Source organism: Leucopleurus acutus (genome assembly GCF_964270905.1).
Source record: "Leucopleurus acutus genome assembly, chromosome: 2".
Lineage (NCBI taxonomy): Eukaryota > Metazoa > Chordata > Mammalia > Artiodactyla > Delphinidae > Leucopleurus > Leucopleurus acutus.
In genome coordinates this window covers 67,358,483-67,382,331 of record NC_139143.1, presented here as the reverse complement: position 1 = coordinate 67,382,331, position 23,849 = coordinate 67,358,483, and the positions used below count along the sequence as shown (strand labels likewise).

Below are 23,849 nucleotides of genomic sequence, written 5' to 3'. Positions count from 1 at the left end.
CATTAAAAAATTAATGATAAAAATCATATCATCTCAATACATGCGGAAACAGTATTTGACAAAATTCAACATCCTTTCATGATAAAAACTCTCAAGTTGGGTATAGCTGAAATGCACCTCAGCATAATACAGAGCATATCTGAGAAGCCCACAACTAATATCATACTCAATGGTGAAAAGCTGAAAACTTTTCCTTTAAGATCAGGAATAAGAAAAGGATGCCTACGTTCACCATTTCTATTCATCATATGGAAGTTATAGCGGGAGGAATTACACAAGAAAAAAATAAAAGATATCCTAATCTGAAAGGAACATGAAAAATTGTTATTTGCAGATGATATGATCTTATATGTAGAAAATCCTAAAGGCTCAACCAAAAAACCTTTGGAATTAGTAAATGAATTCAGTAAAATTGCAGGATACGAAATCATTATACAAAAACGAGTTGCATTTCTATACACTAACAATGAACTATTGAAAAGAGAAATTAAAACAATCCCATCTATAACAGAATCAAAAAGAATAAATAGTTAGGAATAAATTCTCTCAAATAAGTGAAAGATCTGTACACTGAAAAGTATACAACACTGAGAAAAGAAATCAAAACACAATTGAATGGAAAGATGTTTTCTATCATGGATTGCAAGAATGTATAATGTTAAAATGTCCATACTATCCAAAGCAGTCTACAGATTCAATACAATCCCTCTAAAAATTTCAATGGCTTTTTTTCACAGAAATAGAAAAAGCAATCCTAAAATTTCTATGGATCCACAAAAGACCCTGAATTGCTATAGCGATCTTAAACACAAAGAGTAAAGGTGGAGGCATCACACTTCCTGATTTCAACTATATTATAAAGCTATAGTAATCAAAGCATTATGGTATTGGCATAAAAACAGACACATGGACAAATGGAACAGAATCAAAGCCCAGAAATTAACCCATGAAGATATGATCAATTAATTTTTGACGGAGGTACCAAAAATACACAATGGGGAAAGGATAGTCTCTTCAACAAATTGTGTGAAAACTCAAAATCCACATGCAAAAGAATGAAATTGGACTTCTATCTTACACCATACACAAAAATCAACTTGAAATGTATTAAAGACTTGAATGCAAGATCTGAAATCATAAAACTTCTAAAATAAAATATATGGGATGGTTCCTTGACATTTTTCTTGGCAATGATTCTTTTGGATATGACACCCAAAGCACAGGCAACAAAAGCAAAAGTAAACAAATGGAACTTACCAAACTAAAAAGGTTCTATACAGCAAAGGAAACCATCAGCAAAGTGCAAAGGCACCCTATGAAATGGGAGAAAATATTTGCAAACTACATAATCAACAAGAGATTAATATCCTAAATATTTAAGGAACTCATATAACTCAAGAGCAAAAACACCAAATAACTCAATTTAAAAATGGGCAAAACCTGAAAAGACATTTTTCTAAAGATGACATACAGATGGTCAACAGGTATATGAAAAGATACTCAATGTCACTAATCACCATGGAAACGCAAATCAAAACTATAAAGAGATATCACCTAACCTGTTAGAATAACTATTATCAAAAAGCTAAGAAATAACAAGTGTTGGTGAGGATGTAGAGCAAGGGAACCCTTGTGCTCTGTTAGTGGGAATGTAAACTGGTACAGCCACTATGGGAAACAGTATGAAGATTCCTCAAAAAATTAGAAGTGAAACTACCATATGATCCAGCAATCCCACTTCTGAGTATATATCCAAAGGAAAGAAAACCACTAGCTTGAAGACATATCTGCACTCCCATGTTCCTTACAGCATTTTCACAAAAGCCAAGGTATAGAAACAACCTAAGTATTTGTAGATGGATGAATGGATAAAGAAAATGTCTGTATATAAAATGGAGGATTATTCAGCCATGAAAAAGAATAAAATCTTGTCATTTGTGACAACATGGATGAATCTGGAGGGTATCATAAGTGAAATAAGTTAGAGAAGGACAAGTACTGCATGGTATCGCTTATATGTGGAATCCTAAAAAATGTCAAACTTATAGAAACAAAGAGTAGAATGGTGGTTGCCAGGGGCTGGCTGGTAGGGGAAACAGGAAGAGGTTGGTAAAAGGGTACAAACTGACTGTTATAAGATGAATAAATTCTGAGAATCATCAGTATAGCATAGTGACTACAGTCAATGATATTATGTTGTATAATTGAGATTTGCTAATATTAGATCTTCAGCATTCTCATTTTTTGAAAAAGTAACTATGTAAGTTGATGGAGGTGTTAAATAACTTGATGGTGGGAATCCTGTTACAATGCACACATATATCAAACCAACACGTACACTTTAAATATATCTCTATTTTATTTTTCAATTATGCCTCAAAACTCAAACGTTTAAAACATAAAAAAAGAAAGCCAGTGTTTTGTGGATGTTTGAAACTCCTATATGTATTCAGAATGCTCAGCCCACCCATAGGTGCAGTAGGAACTCTGGTAGTTAGTATCTAAAGATGCTCCCAAAGATTTATCTCCCCTGGAACAACCTTTGTGTCATTGCATCCTACATTGCATCTAGACTGGCCTGTGACTTGTGTGAACCAATAGAATGCAGCAGAAGGGAGGCTCCAGTTCTGGGCCTAGCTTTAAAAGGACTGGCAGCTTCTGAGGTGGAGTCAGGATGGTGGTGTGGGAAGACGTGGAGTGAGCATCTCCCCGCAGTAGGGCACCTACTGGCCGCTGGTGGGGGACTGTGACACCCAAGGAGACGGGAGGAACCCCAGGATGAGCCAGTAGGACATATGGGGACTGAGAGGGGAGGAGAAGTGGAGGCCAGACAGCATTGGCACCCCTGAAGCCGGGGAGATCAGGAGAGGCAGGTGGGAGGGACTCTCCGGGAAGAGCGGGAGAGGAGTGGAGGGCAATCGCCTGGCCCACTCTGGCCGGGAGCCTGTTGAGCTCCCAGGCTGGTACCCCCCACTCCAAAGCCCCATTCAGGATGCGTGGGTCCTGGAGGCATAGGAGAGAGTCTGGGAGATCAGGAGACACAGGCAGGAGGGGCCCTCTGGGAGGAGCAGAAGAGGAGAGGAGGGCGATTGCCCTGGCCACTCGGCCATGGGGAGCCTGCTGAGCTCCCAGGCCAGTCCCCTGCCCTCTAAAGCCCCCTCCAGGCTGCATAGGTCCTTGGGAGCATACAGGGGAAGCTGGGGAGATCAGGAGAGGCGGAGGGAGGGGCTCTACCATACCGGAGGAGCAGGAGAGGAGAGGAGGGCGTTTGCCCTGCCCACTTGAGCCCAGGAGCCTGCTGGGCTCCCAGGTGAGGTCCCCTGCCCTCTGAGACCAGGGGTGGGGGGCACGCCTGGGCCCCTTCTGTTCTTTGAGCATAAGCCCCACCCCCCAAACCCCCAGGGTCTTTTCCAGCCCTGTGGGTCCTGAGCATTGGCCCTTCCCACCACCCAAACCTCGCCCTTACTTAGGCCCCGCCCTCCACAGCCAAGGCCTTCCGCCAACCCCCCTTTTTTTTTCCCTCCTCCTCTTTTTTACTATTGTGGTACTGTTGTACCTTGTGGTTGTTGATTCATCTATATTTTTATTTTTATATTCTTCCTAACATATCTGTTCGTTTCCTGGTCTAATTTTATTTTTTACTTTGTTATTGTTTTTGGGGTTTTTTTGCCACCCAAGGCGGGATCCTGGTTCACAAGCCTGGGGTTGGGCCGAAGCTTCTGCAGTGGGAGCTCCAAGTCCGAACCACTGGACTAACAGAGGTCCTCAGACCCCAGGGAATATTCATCGGAGTGAGGTTTCACGGAGTTCCTCATCTCAGCACCAAGACCCAGCTCTACCCAATAGCTTACAAACCCCAGAGTTGGAAACCTCAGGCCAAACAACCAGTAAGAAAGGAACATGGTCCCACTCATTAAAAAAAAAAAAAAAGTGAGATGGCCAAAATATATGTCACAGATGAAGGAGCAAGGTAAAAACCTACAAGACCAAATAAATGAGGAGGAAATAGGCAATCTACCTGAAAAAGAATTCAGATAAAGATGATCCAGAATCTCAGAAATAGAATGGAGGCACAGACTGATAAAATACAAGAAGTGTTTAACAAAGATCTAGAAGAACTAAAGAACAAACAAACAGAGGTGAACAACATAATAACTAAAATGAAAAATACACTACAAGGAATCAATAACAAAATAACTGAGGCAGAAGAATGAATAAGTGAGCTGAAAGACAAAATGGTGGAAATAACTGCCGAGGGGCAGAATAAAGAAAAAAGAACAAAAAGAATTGAAGACAATCTCAGAGACCTCTGGGACAACACTAAACGCACCAACATTTGAATTGTAGGGGTCCCAGAAGAAGAGAAAATGAAAGGGTCTGAGAAAATATTTGAAGAGATAATAGTTGAAAACTTCCCTAACATGGGAAAGGAAATAGTCACCCAAGTCCAGGAAGCACAGAGAGTCCCATACAGGATAAACCCTAGGAAAAAGACACCAAGACACATATTAATCAAACTAACAAAAAATTATTCAAAGAAAAAATATTAAAAGCAGCAAGGGAAAAACAAAAAATAACATACAAAGGAATCCCCACCAGGTTATCAGCTGATTTTTCAGTGGAAACTCTACAGGCCAGAAGAGAGTGGCAGGATATACTTAAGGTGATGAAAGAGAAAAACGTACAACCAAGATTACTTTACCCAGCAAGGATCTCATTCTGATTCCATGGAGAAGTCAAAAGCTTTTCAGACAAGCAAAAGCTAACAGAATTCAGCACCACCAAACCAGCTTTACAACAAATGCTAAAGAAACTTCTCTAAGCAGGAAACACAAGATAAGAAAAAGACCCACAAAAACAAACCCAAAACAATTAAGAAAATGGTAATAAGAACATATGTATCAGTAATAACCTTGAATGTAAATGGATTAAATGCCCCAACCAAAAGACAGACTGCCTGAATGGATACAAAAACAAGACCCATATATATGCTGTCTAAAAGAGACCCACTTCAGACCTAGGGACACATACAGACTGAAAATGAAGGGATGGAAAAAGATATTCCATGCAAATGGAAATCACAAGAAAGCTGGAGTACCAATACTCATATCAGATAAAATAGACTTTAGAATAAAGACTGTTATAAGAGATAAGGAGGGACACTACATAATGATCAAAGGATCAATCCAAGAAGAACTTATAACACTTATAAATGTTTATGCACCCAAAATAGGAGCACCTTAATACATAAGGCAAATGCTAACAACCATGAAAGAAGAAATTGACAGTAACACAATAAGAGTAGGGGAATTTAACACCCCACTTACACCAATGGACAGATCATCCAAACAGAATATAAATAAGGAAAAACAAGCTTTAAATGACACAATAGACCATATAGATCTAATTGATATTTATAGAACATTCCACCCAAAATTGGCAGAATACATTTTGTTCTCAAGTGCACATGGAACATTCTCCAGGATAGATCACATCTTGGGTCACAAATCAAGCCTCAGAAAATTTAAGAAAATTGAAATCGTATCAAGCATCTTTTCTGACCACAATGCTATGAGATTGGAAAGCAATTACAGGAAAAAAAACTGTAAAAAACACAAATACATGGAGGCTAAAGAGAGCTACTAAATAACCAAGAGACCACTGAAGAAATCAAAGAAGAAAAATACATAGAAACAAATGACAATGAAAACACGACAACCCAAAACCTATGGGACGCAGCAAAAGCAGTTCTAAGAGGGAAGTTTATAGCAATTCAAGCTCACCTTAAGAAACAAGAAATATATCAAACAATCTAATGCTACACTTAAAACAACTAGAGAGGGCTTCCCTGGTGGCACAGTGGCTGATGCAGGGGACACGGGTTCGTGCCCCGGTCCAGGAAGATCCCACAAGCCGCGGAGTGGCTGGGCCCGTGAGCCATGGCCGCTGAGCCTGCATGTCCAGTGCCTGTGCTCCACAATGGGAGAGGCCACAACAGTGAGAGGCCCGCATAACACACACACACACACACACACAAAACTAGAGAAAGAAGAACAAACAAAACCTAAAGTCAGTAGAAGGAAAGAAATCATAAAGATCAGAGCAGAAATAAATGAAATACAAATGAAGAAAACAATAGCAAAGATCAATAAAAGTAAAAGCTGGTTCTTTGGGAAAATAAACAAAATTGATAAACCCTTAGCCAGACTCATCAAGAAAAAAAGGGAAAGGACACAAATCAATAAGATTAGAAATGAAAACGAAGAAGTTACAGCAGACACTGCAGAAATACAAAGCATCCTAAGAGACTACTACAAGCAGCTCTATGCCAATAAAATGGACAACCACGAAGAAATGGACAAATTCTTGGAAAGGTACAATTTTCCAAGAGTGAACCAGGAAGAATTAGAAAATATAAAGAGACCTATCACAAGTAATGAAATTGAAACCATAATTAAAAGTCCAGGACCAGGACCGGATGGCTTCACAGGCAAATTCTATCAAACATCTAGAGAAGAGCTAACACCGATCCTTCTCAAACTCATCCAATAAATTGCAGGGGAAGAAACACTCCCAAATTCATTCTATGAAGCCACCATCACCCTGATACCAAAACCACAAAAGATATCACAGAAAAAGAAAATTATAGGTCAATATCACTGATGAACATAGATGCAAAAATCCTGAACTAAATACTAGCAAACAGAATCCAATCATACACCATGATGTATTTAATCATACATCATGGTGTATGATTAAAAGGATCATACACCATGATCAAGTGGGATTTATCCCAGGGATGCAAGCATTCTTCAATATACGCAAATCAATCAGTGTGATACACCACATTAACAAATTAAGGAATAAAAACCATATGATCATCTCAATAGATGCAGAAAAAGCTTCTGACAAAATTCAGCACCCATTTATGATAAAAAAAACTCTCCAGAAAATGGGCGTAGAGGGAACCTACCTCAACATAATAAAGGCCATATATGACAAACCCACAGCAAGCATCATACTCAATGGTGAAAAACTGAAAGCATTTCTGCTAAGATCAGGAACAAGACTCTCACCCTCTTATTCAACATAGTTTTGGAAGTCCTAGCCACAGCAATCCGAGAAGAAAAAGAAGTAAAAGGAATACAAATTGGAAAAGAAGTAAAACTGTCACTGTTTGCCAATGACATGTTACTATACATAGAAAATCCTAAAGATGCCACCAGAAAACTACTAGAACTAATCAGTGAATTTGGTAAGGTTGTAGGATACAAAATTAATGCACAGAAATCTCTTGCATTCCTATACACTAATGATGAAATTTCTGAAAGTGAAATTAAGGAAACACTTCCATTTACCATTGCAACAAAAAGAATAAAATACCTAGGAATAAACCTAAGGAGACAAAAACTTGTACTCAGAAAACCATAAACACTGATGAAAGAAATCAAAGATGACATAAACAATGGAGAAATATACCATGTTCTTGGTTGGGAAGAATCAATATTGTGAAAATGACTATACTACCCAAAGCAATCTACAGATTCAATGCAATCCCTTTCAAATTACCAATGGCATTCTTCACAGAATTAGAATTAGAAAAAAAAAATTACAAGTCATATGGAAACACAAAAGACCCCGAATAGCCAAAGCAATCTTGAGAAAGAAAAATGGAGTTGGAGGAATCAGACTCCCCAACCTCAAACTATACCACAAAGCTACAGTAATCAAGACAGTATGTTACTGGCACAAAAACAGAAATATAGATCAATGGTACAGGATAGAATGCCCAGAGATAAGCCCACGCACATATGGGCACCTAATTTACGACAAAGGAGGCAAGAACATACAATGGAGAAAAGACAGCCTCTTCAATAAGTGGTGCTGGGAAAACTGGACAGTTGCATGTAAAAGAATGAAATTAGAACACTACCTAACACCATACACAAAAATAAACTCCAAATGGATTAAAGACTTAAATGTAAGACCAGACATTATAAAGCTCTTAGAGGAAAACATAGGAAAAACACTCTTTGATGTAAACCACAGCAAGATCTTTTTTGACCCACCTCCTAGAGTAATGGAAACAAAAACTAAAATAAACAAATGGGACTTAAAAGCATTTTCACAGCAAAGGAAACCATAAACAAGACAACAAAAAGACAACTCTCAGAATGGGAGAAGATATTTGCAAATGAAACAATGGACAAAGTATTAACCTCCAAAATATACAAACAGCTCATGGAGCTCAATATCAAGAAAACAAACAATCCAGTTAAAAAATGGGCTGAAGACTTAGACATTTCACCGAGGATGATATACAGATGGCCAAGAGGGCACATGAAAAGATGCTCAACATTACTAATTATTAGAGAAATGCAAATCAAAACTGCAATGAGATATCACCTCACGCTGGTCAGAATGGCAATTATCAACAAATCTAGAAACAATAAATGCTGGAAAGGGTATGGTGAAAAGGGCACCCTCTTGCAGTGTTGATGGGAATGTAAATTGATACAACCTCTATGAAAAACGTATGGAGGTTCCTTAAAAAACTAAAAATAGAACTACCATATGACCTAGCAATCCCACTACTGGGCATATACCCTAAGAAAACCATAATTCAAAAAGAGATATGTACCCCAATGTTCACTGCAACACTGTACAATAGCCAGGACATGGAAACAACTTAAGTGTCCACTGACAGATGAATGGATAAAGAAGATGTGGCACATATATACAATGGCATATTACTCAGCCAGAAAAAGAAACGAAACTGAGTTATTTGTGGTGAGGTGGATGGACCTAGAGACTGTCATACAGAGTGAAATAAGTCAGAAAGAGAAAAATAAATACCTTATGCTAACACATATATATCTAATCTAAAAAATAAAATGGTACTGATGAACCTAGTTGCAGGGCAGGAATAAAAAGATAGACATAGAAAATGGACTTGAGGACGTGGGGTGGGAGGGTGAAGCTGAGGCGAAGTGAGAGTAGCATCGACATACACGCACTACTGAATGTAAAATAGTTGGCTGGTGGGAAGCAGCAGCATAGCACAGGGAGATCAGCTCAGTGCTTTGCAATGACCTAGAGGGATGGGATAGGGAGGGTGGGAGGGAGGCTCAAGAGGGAGGGGATATGGGGACATGTGCATGCATATGGCTGATTCACTTTGTTGTGCAACAGAAACTAACACAGTATTGTGAAGCAATTATACTCCAATAAAGATCTATTAAAAAAAAAAAAGGACTGGCAGCTTCTGCTTCCTACCTCTTGAACACACTTGCTTTTGGGAGCCTGTATCACCCTATAAGAAGTCTAGATCACTTGTTGGAGACACCAAGTGAACAGACCACGTGAAGAAGCCATGCAATGAGGAGAGAATATGAAACTACTTGGAGAGGGACAGAGGACCAGCTTTCCCAACAGTCAGTTGAGCCTCCTGATGACTCTGGCTACAGTCACTGTCTAACTGTAAACTCACTAGAGACCCCAAATGAAGCCACCAGTAAAACCACCCAGCTGTGCCCAGTCAACCTACAGAATCATGAGAAATAATAAATTGGTGGCTGTTTTAAGCACTAAGTTTTGGGGTGGTTTGTTCCACTAAAATAGATAGCGTCACCAGTGAGTCTCTCCCATGTGACTTAGAGGATACCAGAAGGCTTCTCAGTCTCACAATGTCTGTAAAATTATTAGATGCCAAGTTCCCAGGGAAGGGAGTGCTTGAAAGGGGAAGGGAGAGGTGGAGGCTGGGGCCATAAAGAGAAAGGCACTGAGAGAGAATTTCAACTGTTTGCCACTTTGGCCAGGGGCCAGTTCTAGCAAGAACAGCTGCATTTGGGCCAAGGGTTCCAACGCTCTTTATTATAGGTATTCACTTTCCTGTAGGTGAGCCTGTGTTTTGAAACAGTGTGCCATGTACTACCAGCTAGAATGAAGCCAAGGTTACGTGTTCAGCCATCCCATGGTTATTTTAGATCTGTCCTATTAATGATCCCTAACCCTGAACATCAATATATGCAATCAGTCCCAAGGGAGACCAGGCCAGATTCACAAGTGCAGCGGGACCACTGAAAACATGCTTACTTGTATCTTTACTCGTGGAGGGTCAGAAAAGTCATTATCATGTCAGTAAGATAGGGTATTTTAAGCACGTGTCGTTCCATATAGTAAGACTTTTTCTCTCCACTGTCAAGAAAAACAAACCATTGAGAAATACTGTTTGTTTCCTATACTCTTAAATCATAGTTTTTTTTAAAGAAAAATATAGGAATGAAAGTTATCTGGGCTTATAAATGCTTTAAAAGAGTAATATCTCTTTTATTAATGTGTATAGGGTTTGAGAACTATTATGAAGAATGTTAACTACATGAATATTACTTTATATAGCATTTTTAATCAGTGAAAGATAAGCCTTTTCTTGTTGGTTCTTGATATTTTCCCATCTATACTCAAATTAATGCAGAGATAATAGTCATCAGCTTACTTAGTGGTTATAAGAAGTTATAAAGGTTTCACATATAAAATTTTATTCTCTAATAGAAAAAAGAGAAATAGTGGAAAATTTTTAATATTTAAAATAGCTCTAAAATACATTGTCCACTCTAAATGGTTTGATATCTTTGAGTCCCTCCTATCTTTTGAATAATCAATTCTATTAAATATCACAGCCAAAGAGTTCCAGGCGAAGTGCAATGTTTTGATTCCATGTTTTAGGAATGATGCGTATAAACCTGGAAATGATTGGTGGGTTGAAAAAGTTCTTCGCGTGTCCTTTGATATTATTATTTCCTTCGAAAATCTGAAAGCAAAATATGAGAAAATCTTTAAGGATGGCATAATGGGTATAAAAATCTTATACCTGAAAGTAACATAATATTGTATACCAACTGTATTTCAATTTGAAAAACTTATAATTTTTTATCCTTTTAGTTCAAACTGTGGGCATTAATGAACACATACAACAGTATCACAAAGATGATCCTCAATCAATTATGAACTCACACTCCAGACATACCTCTTTAGTGATATCACCTCATCAGTGATCTGAGTTGGAACAGGGAAAAATAAAGAAATCTGATATGGTGCTGTGGGGCAGCCGCGAAAGCATATCTGCCTTTAGCCCCTTTGTAGCTATGTGACTTTGAGCAAATTACTTGTAGTCTCTGATTATCCATTTCCTTATTGGCAAAATGGGGATAATAAATTTTACCTCATAGAAGTTGTTGTAGAGTATGTAAACATATGACACGTCTTTATTAAGTGCCAGATAATGGGCACCAATAAATGGTTAGCTATTACTAACTTTTAAAATAAAATACATCATGTATTTTTATTTATCCTTTTTGTCATATGCCCTATATCATCAACTAAGCTGTGTTTTAGGTGTGTTTCTGTCATCCCCAGCAAGTTCCCCAAGATTTACACACATCAGAAGCTAAGTCACTATTTGTTTATAAAAATGATTTTTGCCCTACTATGAGGATATCTTGATACAGTGAGAAGTAAACCAAACCAAACCTAACAAATAAACAACCCAGGGGTTTAGAGAGAAAGAGATTCAAATCCATTAACTGAGATTAAGTGCTGAGCCCATGATGAGCATAAATGTCCATCCCCTTCTCCCGTGTTGCCCCTCCTACTGGTTTCAGCCCAATTCCCATTCCTGGAATATTAGGTTCCTCTCCTTAGCTTTGCCTCTGGTAGTATTTTAAAACCGTATAACTAGGAATTTAGGAGTATAATGGAATAGTTCATCTTGCAGGAAATTAGTCTCCTCATCCGGAAGGATAACAATTGTTTGAATAACAATACGACACTGAAAGGTATATGGCCGTGGGTATGTATGTGATCAGCCATGAATAACAAGTACATCCAAGCTAATGTTAATATGGTAGAAGGTTTTCTAGACCCCTGTTACAGACTGTATGTTTGTATCCTTCCAAAATTCATATGTTCAAACCCTAATCCTCAATGGGATGATACGAGGAGGTGGGTCCTTTGGGAGATGATTAGGGCTAGGTTGGGGGTAGGGCCCTCATGGCATCTCTGTGTGTGCACGCACCGAGGAAGGCCATATGAAAGCACAACCAGGAAGACTGCCCTCACTAAAAACCCAACCATGCTGGCACCCTGATCTAGGATTCTAGCCTCCAGAACTGTGAGAAATACGTGTTTTTTGTTTGTCACCCAGTCTATGGTAATTTGTTATACAGTCCAAGCAGGCTGAGACAACCCTTTCACCATCTTTCTCAATCAGAGCTAATTAAACTTCACACCGTCCACTGCTGTTTTGTCCTCATTCTTTTATAGGTGGCTCAGTCAAAGCAGAAAGATAGTGTGCATGGTCCCTGTCCCAAGACCAGCTACTTACAGAGCTAGGACTTAGAAGATTTAAAGAGTGATGCATGTCAGTGCGTGCTTATCAAATACAAAGAACTATTTGCAAATTTGAGGTTCTGTTCTCATCATAGCAGTTTTCAAATTGTTTTCTTTTTGCCAAGATACCCCTGTACCTTGTCCACCAACGAGGATTTCTCTCTGTAAGGTTTCCATTCAACTCCCTGGTCACTGTACTGGATGGTGTAGCTCTTCACATACATTTCAGAGGACAGAGACTTGCAACCCTGTGTTACAATCGCTGTTATCTTCTTGATTTTGAGCAGATCAATTTGTAACCACTGATTGTTGTTGTTTGCCTATGAAAATGATTAGAACAATGCATTTGACATTAAAACCTTTGCTTTTTTAGACCAAGATACTCAGAAATGCACTGAGCTGGAAAGATTTCTTTTCTGTCTCATCCCTGAGGATTCCCTTTCTCCTAGAATCCTTCCCTGTTCCTTCTTGTTTATTGTCAGCAGGTTTATAAACTTTTGGAATATTTCACGCATTGTACAACAGTTATGTGTTTACTTGTGTTCCTTACCCTTTGAGGGCAGGGACTTAGTTTTGTTTTCAGGTGTTCACCACGATGTATGGCACACAGATGGTGCTCAACAAATAAATACATTTTATTTGAGAAAAAGCATTAAATTGCTAAATTACCTGTAAATATTTTTCTCTTAAGCAAGTTTATTTAAATGCTATGGTGATATTACTGAAGAGTTATCTGAGAGAGAATTAGATAGTATCCTCTCCCAATTTAACTTATTTTAGAAAAGCCCCACTTTTCTTTCCATTGCTAATGTACAATAGGAGAAGTAGTCCAATTTCTTCTTTTCTGATATTTCAAATAAATGTAATATCTGAGAGACCTAATAAAGCTACACCCAGGGCTGGGTGTGGCATAGTAGTTGTCCTGTCTCTGGCCTAACAAAATGCCTAATTTGATGATAGACGCTTGCAGAAAGAGAATCAGAAAGACTAATTGAGTTTTAGAGTAATCTGAGATTAATTTTCATCTTTGGGAGGTTTATCATGCCCCATAGTCTCATTCAATCCTGTATGAAATAATGAATATTGATATATTTTCTCAACATCACTCATATGTGCATGTCTGTATGGGTATATGTGTATACACACATGTATGTATACGTGTAGTCACATATGTATGTATATGTGTAGTCACATATGTATATATGTGTAGTCACATATGTGTAGTCACATATGTGTGTATATGTGTAGTCACATGTTATTGTATTTTTTAAGCAAATTAATTGAATTAAAATGATTGTATTAGATAATTTTGGTTAATTTTGTAACACCCTCTAGTGACATCTGGTGGTGTCAATCAAGGTTGTACGAGTGATACAGAATGCAAATAGATAGCTAGGGGAGCTTTGTAAGTGTAAATTTTTTTTGGAGGCATCAAAGAGGCAGAGACACTTCAGTCTGCGTGCATACCTGCATATGTCTGGCTTAGATTTTCCACCTCTCTAAAGAAACCCCGTACATGACATTTCATACTATTGAAGGTTAAGTGAAACAAATAGTTTTGACCTAAAATTCCAGATTTAAAATGACAGCTTTAAAAATTAAAATTAGACTTTTATCTTTGCAGCCTTTACTATATCACAAAACTAAGAGCAAATTATATAGAGGGCAAAATTTTTTAAAAGGCTGTAAAATGGAGGGTGGGATGACAAGGTTACACCATGAACAGGTCTAAAGGGGCATCTGGGAAAGAATTGGTTGATACCCTCTCTCTAACTTTTTTTGGGGGGCCGTGCTGCATGGCTTGAAGATCTTAATTCCCCCATCAGGGATCAAACCCAGGCCACTGGCAGTGGAAGCAGAGTCCTAACCACTGGAATGCCAGGGAAGTCCCTTTATTTTAGTTATATTTATTTTATTTTATTTATATTATAGAAATTAAATCAATATAATGTTACACAACATTATTACTTTAACTTCTGTGGGTCTCAGTTCCCCCCTTTGCAAAATTGCAAAATGAGGTGCCTGGGTTGCTTCAAATGGTTCAAGGAGCATAGATCTGTCTATCCGGAGAGTGGGATTCCTGATTCTGCCACCAGGCTAAGCTAAAATTATTTAACCTCTTTTGCGTTTGGACTTAAAAGGAAAATATGGACCAGATGCTTTGTAAAACCCTTTGCCTTTCTAACATTCTGTGATTCTGTGATAATCCAGAAATGAGTCTCAAGGCACAGACATAGTTGCCCAAGACTCTCTGTATTGGGCCCAGATAGTCTCTTCTATTTGCTCCCCTTGTATCACACCATTCCCTCCTCCTTTATCTGGTGGCTTGATTTAAGATTAGGACATGGGATTCTATACAGAGTCCAGGGAATTGGAGTGTAGCTTCCTTAAGGGAGGGAGTTAGGAGGACAGAAAACAGGGAACCTGGATTAAGTTGATTGACTGGACTGTTCTGATTTCTGATGCCATTCAGATTTTTCAGGTCAGTCGAAGAATGAAATAAATATGAGTCAATTATTAATAGTTACCCTAGAACTAAAAGTTACCTTAATTACTCAATGGGCTAATATCAAGGGCAATATAACTCTCTGCGAGATGTTTACAAAACTTAGATCACATATTTATAAACCTGGTTTTGCAGCATCTTATCAGGCTGCCAATTATCAAAAGGAATGTTACAAAGTTCTGAGAAAATGAGAACAAAACAATTTAAATGACACTTCTAAGAAAATGAAAAATATTGCTAAATTCTGGAGAGAGCAAAAAGAAGACAAGATGTTGCAAATCTAAGTCATTTATCCCTAATGGAAGTTGTCTCGATCAGGAGTTGGCAAACTACAGCCCAAGGCCAAACCTGGCCTACTGCCTGCTTTTGTAAATAAGGTTTTATTGGAATACAGCCATGTTCATGCATTTACATATTGTTGACAGCTGCTTCCCTGCAACAGTGGCAGAGTTGAGTAGTTATGACAGAGAATGTATGTCTCACAAAGGCTAAAATATTGTCTGGCCCTTTGCAGAAAAATTTTGCCCACCCCTAGTCTAAATCAAGACCACAGAGATGATAACTTCTCTCGGAGGCAAAGTTCGAGCTAAAGCTATCAAGACAGCACACAGCCTAGTTCTCAGACCTAGGATCATAATCTGCAGAAGCAGGAGATGATACTCTGGCTTCCCAGGGCCCCCATGTTCCCTGTAGTGAGGGCCTATGCTTTCTTCTGAAAGGCTGAGAGAATTCCATTTGCAGGGGACATTTCACCTTGGCTTGCCAGGCATTCACACGGCCCTGGGCATTAAGACGGGCAAGGAAGGGTTCCCAGTAATCTCCCCACCAAGAGTTTTTAATTGAGGAAGCTGTGATTTGCTTGTTTTCTATCTTTCCACTTTCCATACCCAGCGGTGTGGAGCATCCTGTCAAGAAAAAAGTAACGTGATTAACTATATACCATGATATTCCTCGCATGGCATTTTGTACTTCAGAGGAGACAAGAAATAATATTACTGCTAAGTAATGACAAAAACAACCATCACAGCAATGAACATTTATTGTCCAAGTGCTAAACCCTGTTTTCAGGCTTCACACGTATTACTTAATGCTCTTAAATATCTCCATTTTACGAACGAGAAAACAAAAGCACAGGAAGAAAAAGTAACTTGACTAAAATAATACTGCTAGAAGAATCAGAAACTAGCTTTGAGCCCAGGCAGTCTGACATCAAATACCATGTTCTAAACATCTAAACTCATTTCCCTCCTTCAGTGAGTCATGGAAACTTTGCTCTTTGCTTTGAGGTAGACAATACTCCTAAAGTATCTATGTATATAAAAACATACTCTATTTCTTCTAACAAAAGCTACAAAGAAGAAGTTATAGGGGACCTTGGTAGTCACATTTAATATTTTATTTCCAACCCTTTGAGGGTGATTCATGTGATACACCCTTTAGAATTTTGCCAAGGCATGAATTTGAATGTCACAGGCAACAAAGCTGATCTGTGAGTGTAAGAAACATATCTAGTGAGTGAGCCCAGCTGACTGCCCATCATCATCATCTTTGTGACACTTTGTTCTTGCTAGCAAATCATGCAGACATTTTCTTAAAGTGATACCTTACTTTCTTCATGAAAAAAAGGCTTCAAAGAAGAAAGCTTACTGCTAATACTAATTATATAAACATCAAGAAAATGAAGAGATTTTAAAAAGTAATACTTCTTGTATAGAAAATAGAGGTTTTAAATAGACTAACATTGTTGAATGTCACATTTTAGGGTAGCCTGACTCTATGACCTGAACAAACTACCAGTTACATCGCATGCCATATGGAAAGAAAAACGATAATGACTTATAGAGCTGTTTTAGGTTTTCCTGCCTGATCAAAATTTGCAATTTTTTTCTGATGTGGACCATTTTTAAAGTCTTTACTGAATTTGTTACAATACTGCTTCTGTTTAATGTTTTGGTTCTTTGGCCATGAGGCATGTGGGATCTTAACTCCCCACCAGGGATCGAACATGCACCCCCTGCGTTGGAAGGCGAAGTCTTAACCACTGGACTGCCAGAGAAATCCCCCAAAGTTGCATTTTATGTGGAAGATGTTACATAGCATTGCTATCTGAACATTGGCAAAATGCCCATTTCCATGTCCCTCATGAATATCAAGAGTTTATTGTACTGTTATCTGCTTACAAGTTTCTTATCAGCTGATAAGAAACTTATTCCAAGGTTCAGCTTTCTCCACTGTAAGCCATGGTTTCTTCCTTCTACCCTGAGAGAAGGCACTGTAGCTCCCCAACAGATGTGCCACAGCAAGTTTTAGGTGTGTCTGTATGTGTGTGTGTGTATATATATATATATATACACACACACACATATACATATATATTGTATAAATATGTCTTTATTTTGCCTTCCTTGTTGAAGAATATCTTTGCTGGACAGGTGTGCCTGTATATTGATCTCCCTCCCCCCTCAGCCCTTGAGCAGCTAGGTGGTGCCTAGATCAGCCAAGCCCAGGGTGGATTGCTTCATCCTTTTACCCCAGACTGTGAGACAGGTATTATATTTTATATGTGCTTTGAAGTGAAAAAATTTGGAAAGCACCACTTTAAGAGTCAGAGAAGAAGAAGAGTTGATAAAACCCTTAAGCATCTTGTTATATAGAGTAGAATTTTATTATGGCCATTTATGATTATCTAGATTTATTTATACCACGGGTCACATTACATCCCCTGAAAAATAGAAGCTTACATAGAAAAGGCTTGGATACCTACATAGAGTGTGAAACAGACTACAGAGTCCGAGCAAGGTTTCAGGAAGTTGGGAGGCAGATGTATATTTCAAAAACATTCACTGAACACCTAATATATGCCAGTAATGTTGCTAGATACTTTTATTACATTAAAGTCTGAGTGACCTGGCTGGAAGACTTTGGAAGAGTCAGACCTAGTTTGACTCTCAGTTCTTATTGAAAATGGGCTGATGGAGGTCGTTCTTCGCTAGGGCCCTTCTTTCGAGGGTCAAGGCAGTGTCCATATGATCCAGGAGTTCTTCAGAGAGCCTGCCCCCCGGCTGGCAGAACCAGTCTCAGTCTAGATCACAATGAGAGTTTACCTGAGTGGAACCTCTGTTTCACAAAGGATTTTCTAGGAGCCTAAGTGAAGAGAACTAAAACTTCTACCCATTCTCCCATACCCCCCAAATCTTGATTTTCTGAGTGGCAGCTAGAAAACAATGCATCTGTGTTCCTTACCGTTAACCTCGCAACCTTGCAGCTCCAATCGAAGGGCAGGTTTGTTATAGGAGTTAGTTGGAGAGATTCTAATATATCTAGCCACAACCGGTGGGTCAAACTGATTCTCTTTTATTGTAGAGGCATCCGAATTGCCATTAAAATACTAGAGGAAGAGAGGAAAATTTAGTTATATAACAATTCTCTATAAGGTGATTTTATAATAAAATTTTCATCCAATTTAATATGGTAATATTAAGTTTTCATGTAGCCCGAATCAAATTAATTTGGTCTTAAAAGATACCTGGGAATACTTCCACTTCAGGAAGATGGTATAAGCACGACTGAAAACATAAAAAGACTCTGAAAGGTGGAGAAAAGGCAGACTGGCTAGGGTTCTCAGGACCCAAGGAACAACACAGTGGTGAGTCCCCTGGGTTTTCTTTTTACCGCATATACAGACTTATAAGTAAAGAAGCCAGGAACCAGGAAACACGAATAGGTGCAGACAAAAAAAAAAAAGCCAGCAAAAGCCTTCTTTCTCTAGCCTCAGGACCAGAAAAGAGCAGTCTAACAAGACAGAAAACTTTTAGATAACAATTATTCTACTTCAAGCCAAACATCATAGAATAGAAAACACTGTGGCCCCTTCCCTACCCACAGCAGCAAAGGCCAACTGGGGAGCCTAGACTTCCATGCTCATGAGACTGTAAGGAGGCACCCCAACACCCTGACTGGGGTTGTGTCAGAGAAAGCCAAATAGAGACCCAGGATCTTCATCTCTTCCAGCTTCTAATAAGGCTCCCACTCCTGCAGTGTCAGTGGATACCATCCCATCCCCCACCAGCAGCAAAGAGAAGGGGTCCCAGCTCAGGTGTCAACAGAGGAGGCCACGTAGGGAATGGACTTTGACCTCTACCTGGCTGTAAAGAGGCTGTGCCCCATCCCATTTCCCTGCCAGAACAGTGTCAGGAAGAGCCAACTAAAACAAAAGAGCGGATATCAGGAATATTGAAAACAGAAAAGCAATAGATAACAGCAGTGAAACAAAGGGCCAGTTATTCGAAAAGATCTTTAAAAACTGGCAAATCTCTAGCAAGACTGACAAAGCAAAAAGAGAAGAGATGCAAATTACCAATATCATAAATGAAATAGGCAATATCACTACAGACCCTGCAGACATCAAAAGGATAATAAGAGAATACTACAAAAAACTCTTACACATAAATTTAACAACTTAGAGGAAATGGACCAATTGACTGAAAAAACACAAACTATCCAAATTCACCCCATATGAAATAGGTAATTTGAAGAGCCTGTAACTATTAAAGAAATTGAATTTGTAATTTTTAAATTCCCAGAGAACAAATCTCCAGGTCCACCTGGTTTTGCTGGTGAATTATACCAAATGTTTAAAGAATTAACACCAATACTAGATTATCTCTTCCAGAAAACAGAATAGAAGAGCACACTACCTAATTTATTTTATGAAGCTAGTATTACTCTGATATTAAAACAAAAAGGACAGTATATAAACAAATAAAACTACACACAAATATCCCTCATGAACATAGATGCAAAAATCTTTAAACTATGGACTTTAACTGTAATTTGTGTACTGTCTCCAATACTGATTGGTAAGAACCATAGTTTAAGATTTTCATGATCTATTCTAAGGTATAGTGCAAATAATTTATTATTAGAAATAACTAAATGATAACATAGAAGATAGTAACATAGTAAATGATTTACAGAAAAAATGAAACTGATTCAAGGTTATCACTGTAATAATGGTGGACTGACTCCTTGCATTCAGATAGCTTTCTTTGAAGAGGGGGGTGAGGGAGAAGGGGAAGAATTAGGACTGGTATAATTGGGTCATTGGGAATAAACAGGCTGAGCCCCTGGACGATCCAACAGGGGAAAGTCACTCCTCAGGCATGGCAGCAAAAAAAAAATGTGAGAATCACACTGCCTCAGAGCACTACTGGTATTAACACTATTATTTCCTTCAGTTACACTGAAATAGAGAACAAAATAAATTGTAAGAGTTAGTAAAATCAGAACTCTTGGTGGGCCATTTTTAGCATGAGCTCTTTAAGGCACAAGACCAGATATTCTACTGTACTGCATATCACCTGCCAACCTGAGAAGTCTGGGTATTTAGTTTGATTATAAAGAGATTTTTTTTTCAAGTTTTATGAAGTTTTGGAATTTCAGAAGTCAAGCTTATCCCTTTAATTTGTAACACATATATACACGTCATTTTACCACTTTCCTCCATAAGACACTAAGAAAGCCGTTTGTATTTATAACACCCAGAAAGGTATTTTTAAAAAAGATATAGTAACCCTAGGCTCGGGAAGAAACAACAATGCACACAGACCATCACGTTCCTAGTGCTGTTTCCTTTGAAGATCCGCCAGTTTGTCCGGTCAGAGCTGTAAGCCACGAAGAACTCGGTGGTGTAGTAAGACTTCAGGTAGTGTTTGGCACCTTGGGTCTGGATCCCTGTGAACAGGACTTCCCTTTGCATGTCTACCTGCAATATAGAAAAGCCATTAAGCAGAAGCATCCTTGTCAACAAGTCACACACTGCCTTAATTCATTGTACAACTAACCTTCTTTAGAAAAAAAGAACCAACACCTAACAAACTAATAAAATGGCTAGGGGCAATCCGTATTTGAGCACAGGGTACCTGAACTTGAATCCAAACTCAACCACTCCCTAGTGTATGTGACATTGGGAAGTTAGTTAATCCCTCTGTGCGTTAGGTTTTTTTTTATCTGTAAAATGGGATATTACTAGAAATAACCTCATAGGGTTCATTTTGAGTATGTAAAGTACTTAGAATGGTGCCTAGCACCTAGTAATTGTCATTTCCCCTAACAACATTGCAAGAACAACAAGAAGAAATTATTAAATCACTGTCATTTTTATTATTACAGGGAATCCCCTGGCAGACCAGTGGTTAAGACACTGCACTTGCATTACCGAGGGCCTGGGTTCAATCCCTGGTCAGGGAACTAATACCCCACAATCCGTGTAGCGCTGCCAAAAAACAAAAACAAAAACAAAACCCCCACATTTTTACTATTAACAGTAGCAGTAAATATTACCAGGTTAATATATCAGGTTAATAAGATATACCTGGATCCAAGGTTTAGGGTTAAATTCTACTGCAAGTTTTTCTGCCATCCAAGCGTTATATGATCCACCATTGTTTAGTCTTGCTAATTTGGGTTCCCAATAACCTAAATCCAAAGGAAGAAAAAAATTTATTCTGAATTAAAAAAAAAAAAAAAATCTAGCAATTTCTCAAGTGAGTTTAGTCCCAGTGGAAAACCAGATTCCTCAAGGAACTTCTGTTGCAATTAGGAGACCAGGTCATTGACACGGGCCTCAGCTACTAAGTCAGTCCCTGATTATGAAATCTTGGTTTCGGGCCTGTGCTTGGACAGCTGTCAACTACCACCCACCCCCTTTACTGCATATAGGTCACATTTATTTTTTCTCAGTTATGTTGGTATGGTTTCTGCCTAGTGTGCCTGCCTAACAGAAAGACATGGGAGGAATTTATGGGAGCCTCATGATCCCTTACAATTGACCTTCTGATGCTGGGAAGAGTTTGAGGCAGAGAGAGGAAACTTAGGAGGAGTTCCTGACGCACAGTGGGTGAACAAAAAGTTTCTTGAACAGATGCATGGTTGATGCAGCAAAGGGCTCTATTAATGGGGATTGTAATACCTGGCCTATAAGACCCTGTGAATCTGGCTAGAATATTTCACGGGTTAGTTCCATTGACATCTTACATTCTACAAAACAGAGTAATGAGTAATTTCTGCTTAGAAGATACATATAACAAAGTAAAATTTCCACGGTTAGAGATTATACCTCTAGTGGGTCAGTAATTAGAGATTTTACTGCTGTTTTACTATGTTGTGGTAGAGAAAAGCCTAGAGAGGAGCAATGGCCCATGGATTCAATAGGCAGCGTTGTCATGTACAGTTTTGTGGGCCGTATACAGCACAATTGTAGGAGGTGCCTTTTACAGGCTATGATGCTACTACTTACCCCAAAACTCAGAAGCCTTGATCTGTGAATCAGCTATGAGACCGGTGCTTAGTCCCATTGGCATTTTACAGTCTACAAAAAAATAGAACAATGAATAATTTTTGCTTAGAGAGTATATATAATAAAGTAAAATCTCTATGGCTGTAGATTATACCTCTAGTGGGTCAGTAATTAGATGTTTTCACCTACCTGTGTGGCACTGACTTAAATATGTCTGACCATAAAATCGTAAACATACTAGCAAGAACTGGTCCTTTAATAGAAATTAAAATTAGTGATGCCCTAGTGGGAAACAACTTATCCTGAAATGCAAATACTTTTTAAATTGATTTCCATCTGTTTGTATCTTAAAATAAGCCATTTTACAATATTAAGTACTATCCCTCATAAGACTGTGTTCTCAAAAGTTGACCTGAAAGTTACAATGTTATTTATATACTGATCAAAGAAGGGAATACTAGCCACTGAACTATCTGGATGTTGACACAGTGCTTGGTACAACAGGTGCTTAATAAATGCTGGCTGGCTGGCTGGCTGGCTGGCTGGTTGGATGGACAGACGGATGGACAGATGGAAACTGTGTTTCTTGAATACTGAAATGCCAAGTTCAGTGACTATCTCGGTCACAGCTGAATTCCTGGTTTCTCTCCCCTCCTCTACTCTGGGAGTCTGGAGAATTTCTTACGTTCACTTCCCCATGGATCACAAATCATGAAGGAGGATGCTTTATATTAGTTCCTCAAATGAGAGGAATGCCTTTGGTTTGAACCATTTGGCTTAAAACTGATGTTTGCAGTATAGTCAGACTATAGGTCAGAATAAAAGAAATTACTGCTACAGATTATGCCTCTGTTATGTCAGAGTTCTCAGAGTTGAATATTTCCAATCTAAAAATTGGTAATATTCTAGGGACAGGCACTCTCCTGCTAAAAAAAATAATGTGGCTCTTGGATGATACCTCTGTCTATGATGAGAAATGGCGTTTGCATCCCTGCTCTCTGGTTTTCTCCAACTTCTGTGTCTAGGAGCCACCAGCCAGGTTTTGATGCCTTCATTTCAAGAGTTTTAAATGAACCTAAAATAGAGAGTAAAGGACAACATTGCATACACAAAGATTAGCAGGTTAACGTTGGTTGACCGCCACCAAAGAATCCTAAAATCCCTGAATTGCAAGTGGTTTAGAATATAACTTAAGAGTTACCCATTTCTCTTTAGGCAGGACTACAGGTGTAACAAAGAGATCAAAACAAAACAACAATGACATCACACACACAAACTTACTAAAAATAAATTGCCCTGGGACTTAAAAAAATCTCCAGCACCCCTTACTAGAAAGAAACTTTCATTTATCTAAATATAATGTTACAAGTTAACCCATATATAATACAGCTTATCAAAGCAACCTTGAATGATATGTCATTGGGCCTCAAAAATACTGTACATGTTTCCTTTCTCTCTCTTCATTTCTCTAGTTTTTCTTTTTTATCTGAGAAAATTAAAATAAAACATCCTTCCCCCATGTTTCAATTTTTCTATAAAATTTACATTTTAGAGAGAGATGTACAAAAATTGTTTCAGAAAATCACTGAAAGAGTGAGATTTCTGAAATCTCTGATTATCCATTCTGGTATTTAACATTACCTACCGCCAGTTAATACT

General features: G+C 38.5%; 1 protein-coding gene across 1 annotated transcript in view; it reads right to left on the bottom strand.

Annotated features, from left to right (window-relative positions):
• Positions 1-9,866: 9,866 nt before the first annotated feature.
• The window catches only part of F5 (coagulation factor V), an 86,430-nt gene continuing 72,447 nt past the window's right edge, over positions 9,867-23,849 (bottom strand). The window contains exons 18-25 of the mRNA XM_082833175.1: positions 23,149-23,265; positions 22,191-22,262; positions 21,267-21,370; positions 20,502-20,657; positions 18,137-18,281; positions 15,647-15,798; positions 12,525-12,707; positions 9,867-10,810 (exon numbers count right to left, since the gene is read on the bottom strand). Of these exons, the coding sequence (XP_082689301.1) occupies positions 10,667-10,810; positions 12,525-12,707; positions 15,647-15,798; positions 18,137-18,281; positions 20,502-20,657; positions 21,267-21,370; positions 22,191-22,262; positions 23,149-23,265 (1,073 nt within the window). The 3' untranslated portion in view covers positions 9,867-10,666. The remainder of the gene's footprint in view (positions 10,811-12,524; positions 12,708-15,646; positions 15,799-18,136; positions 18,282-20,501; positions 20,658-21,266; positions 21,371-22,190; positions 22,263-23,148; positions 23,266-23,849) is intronic.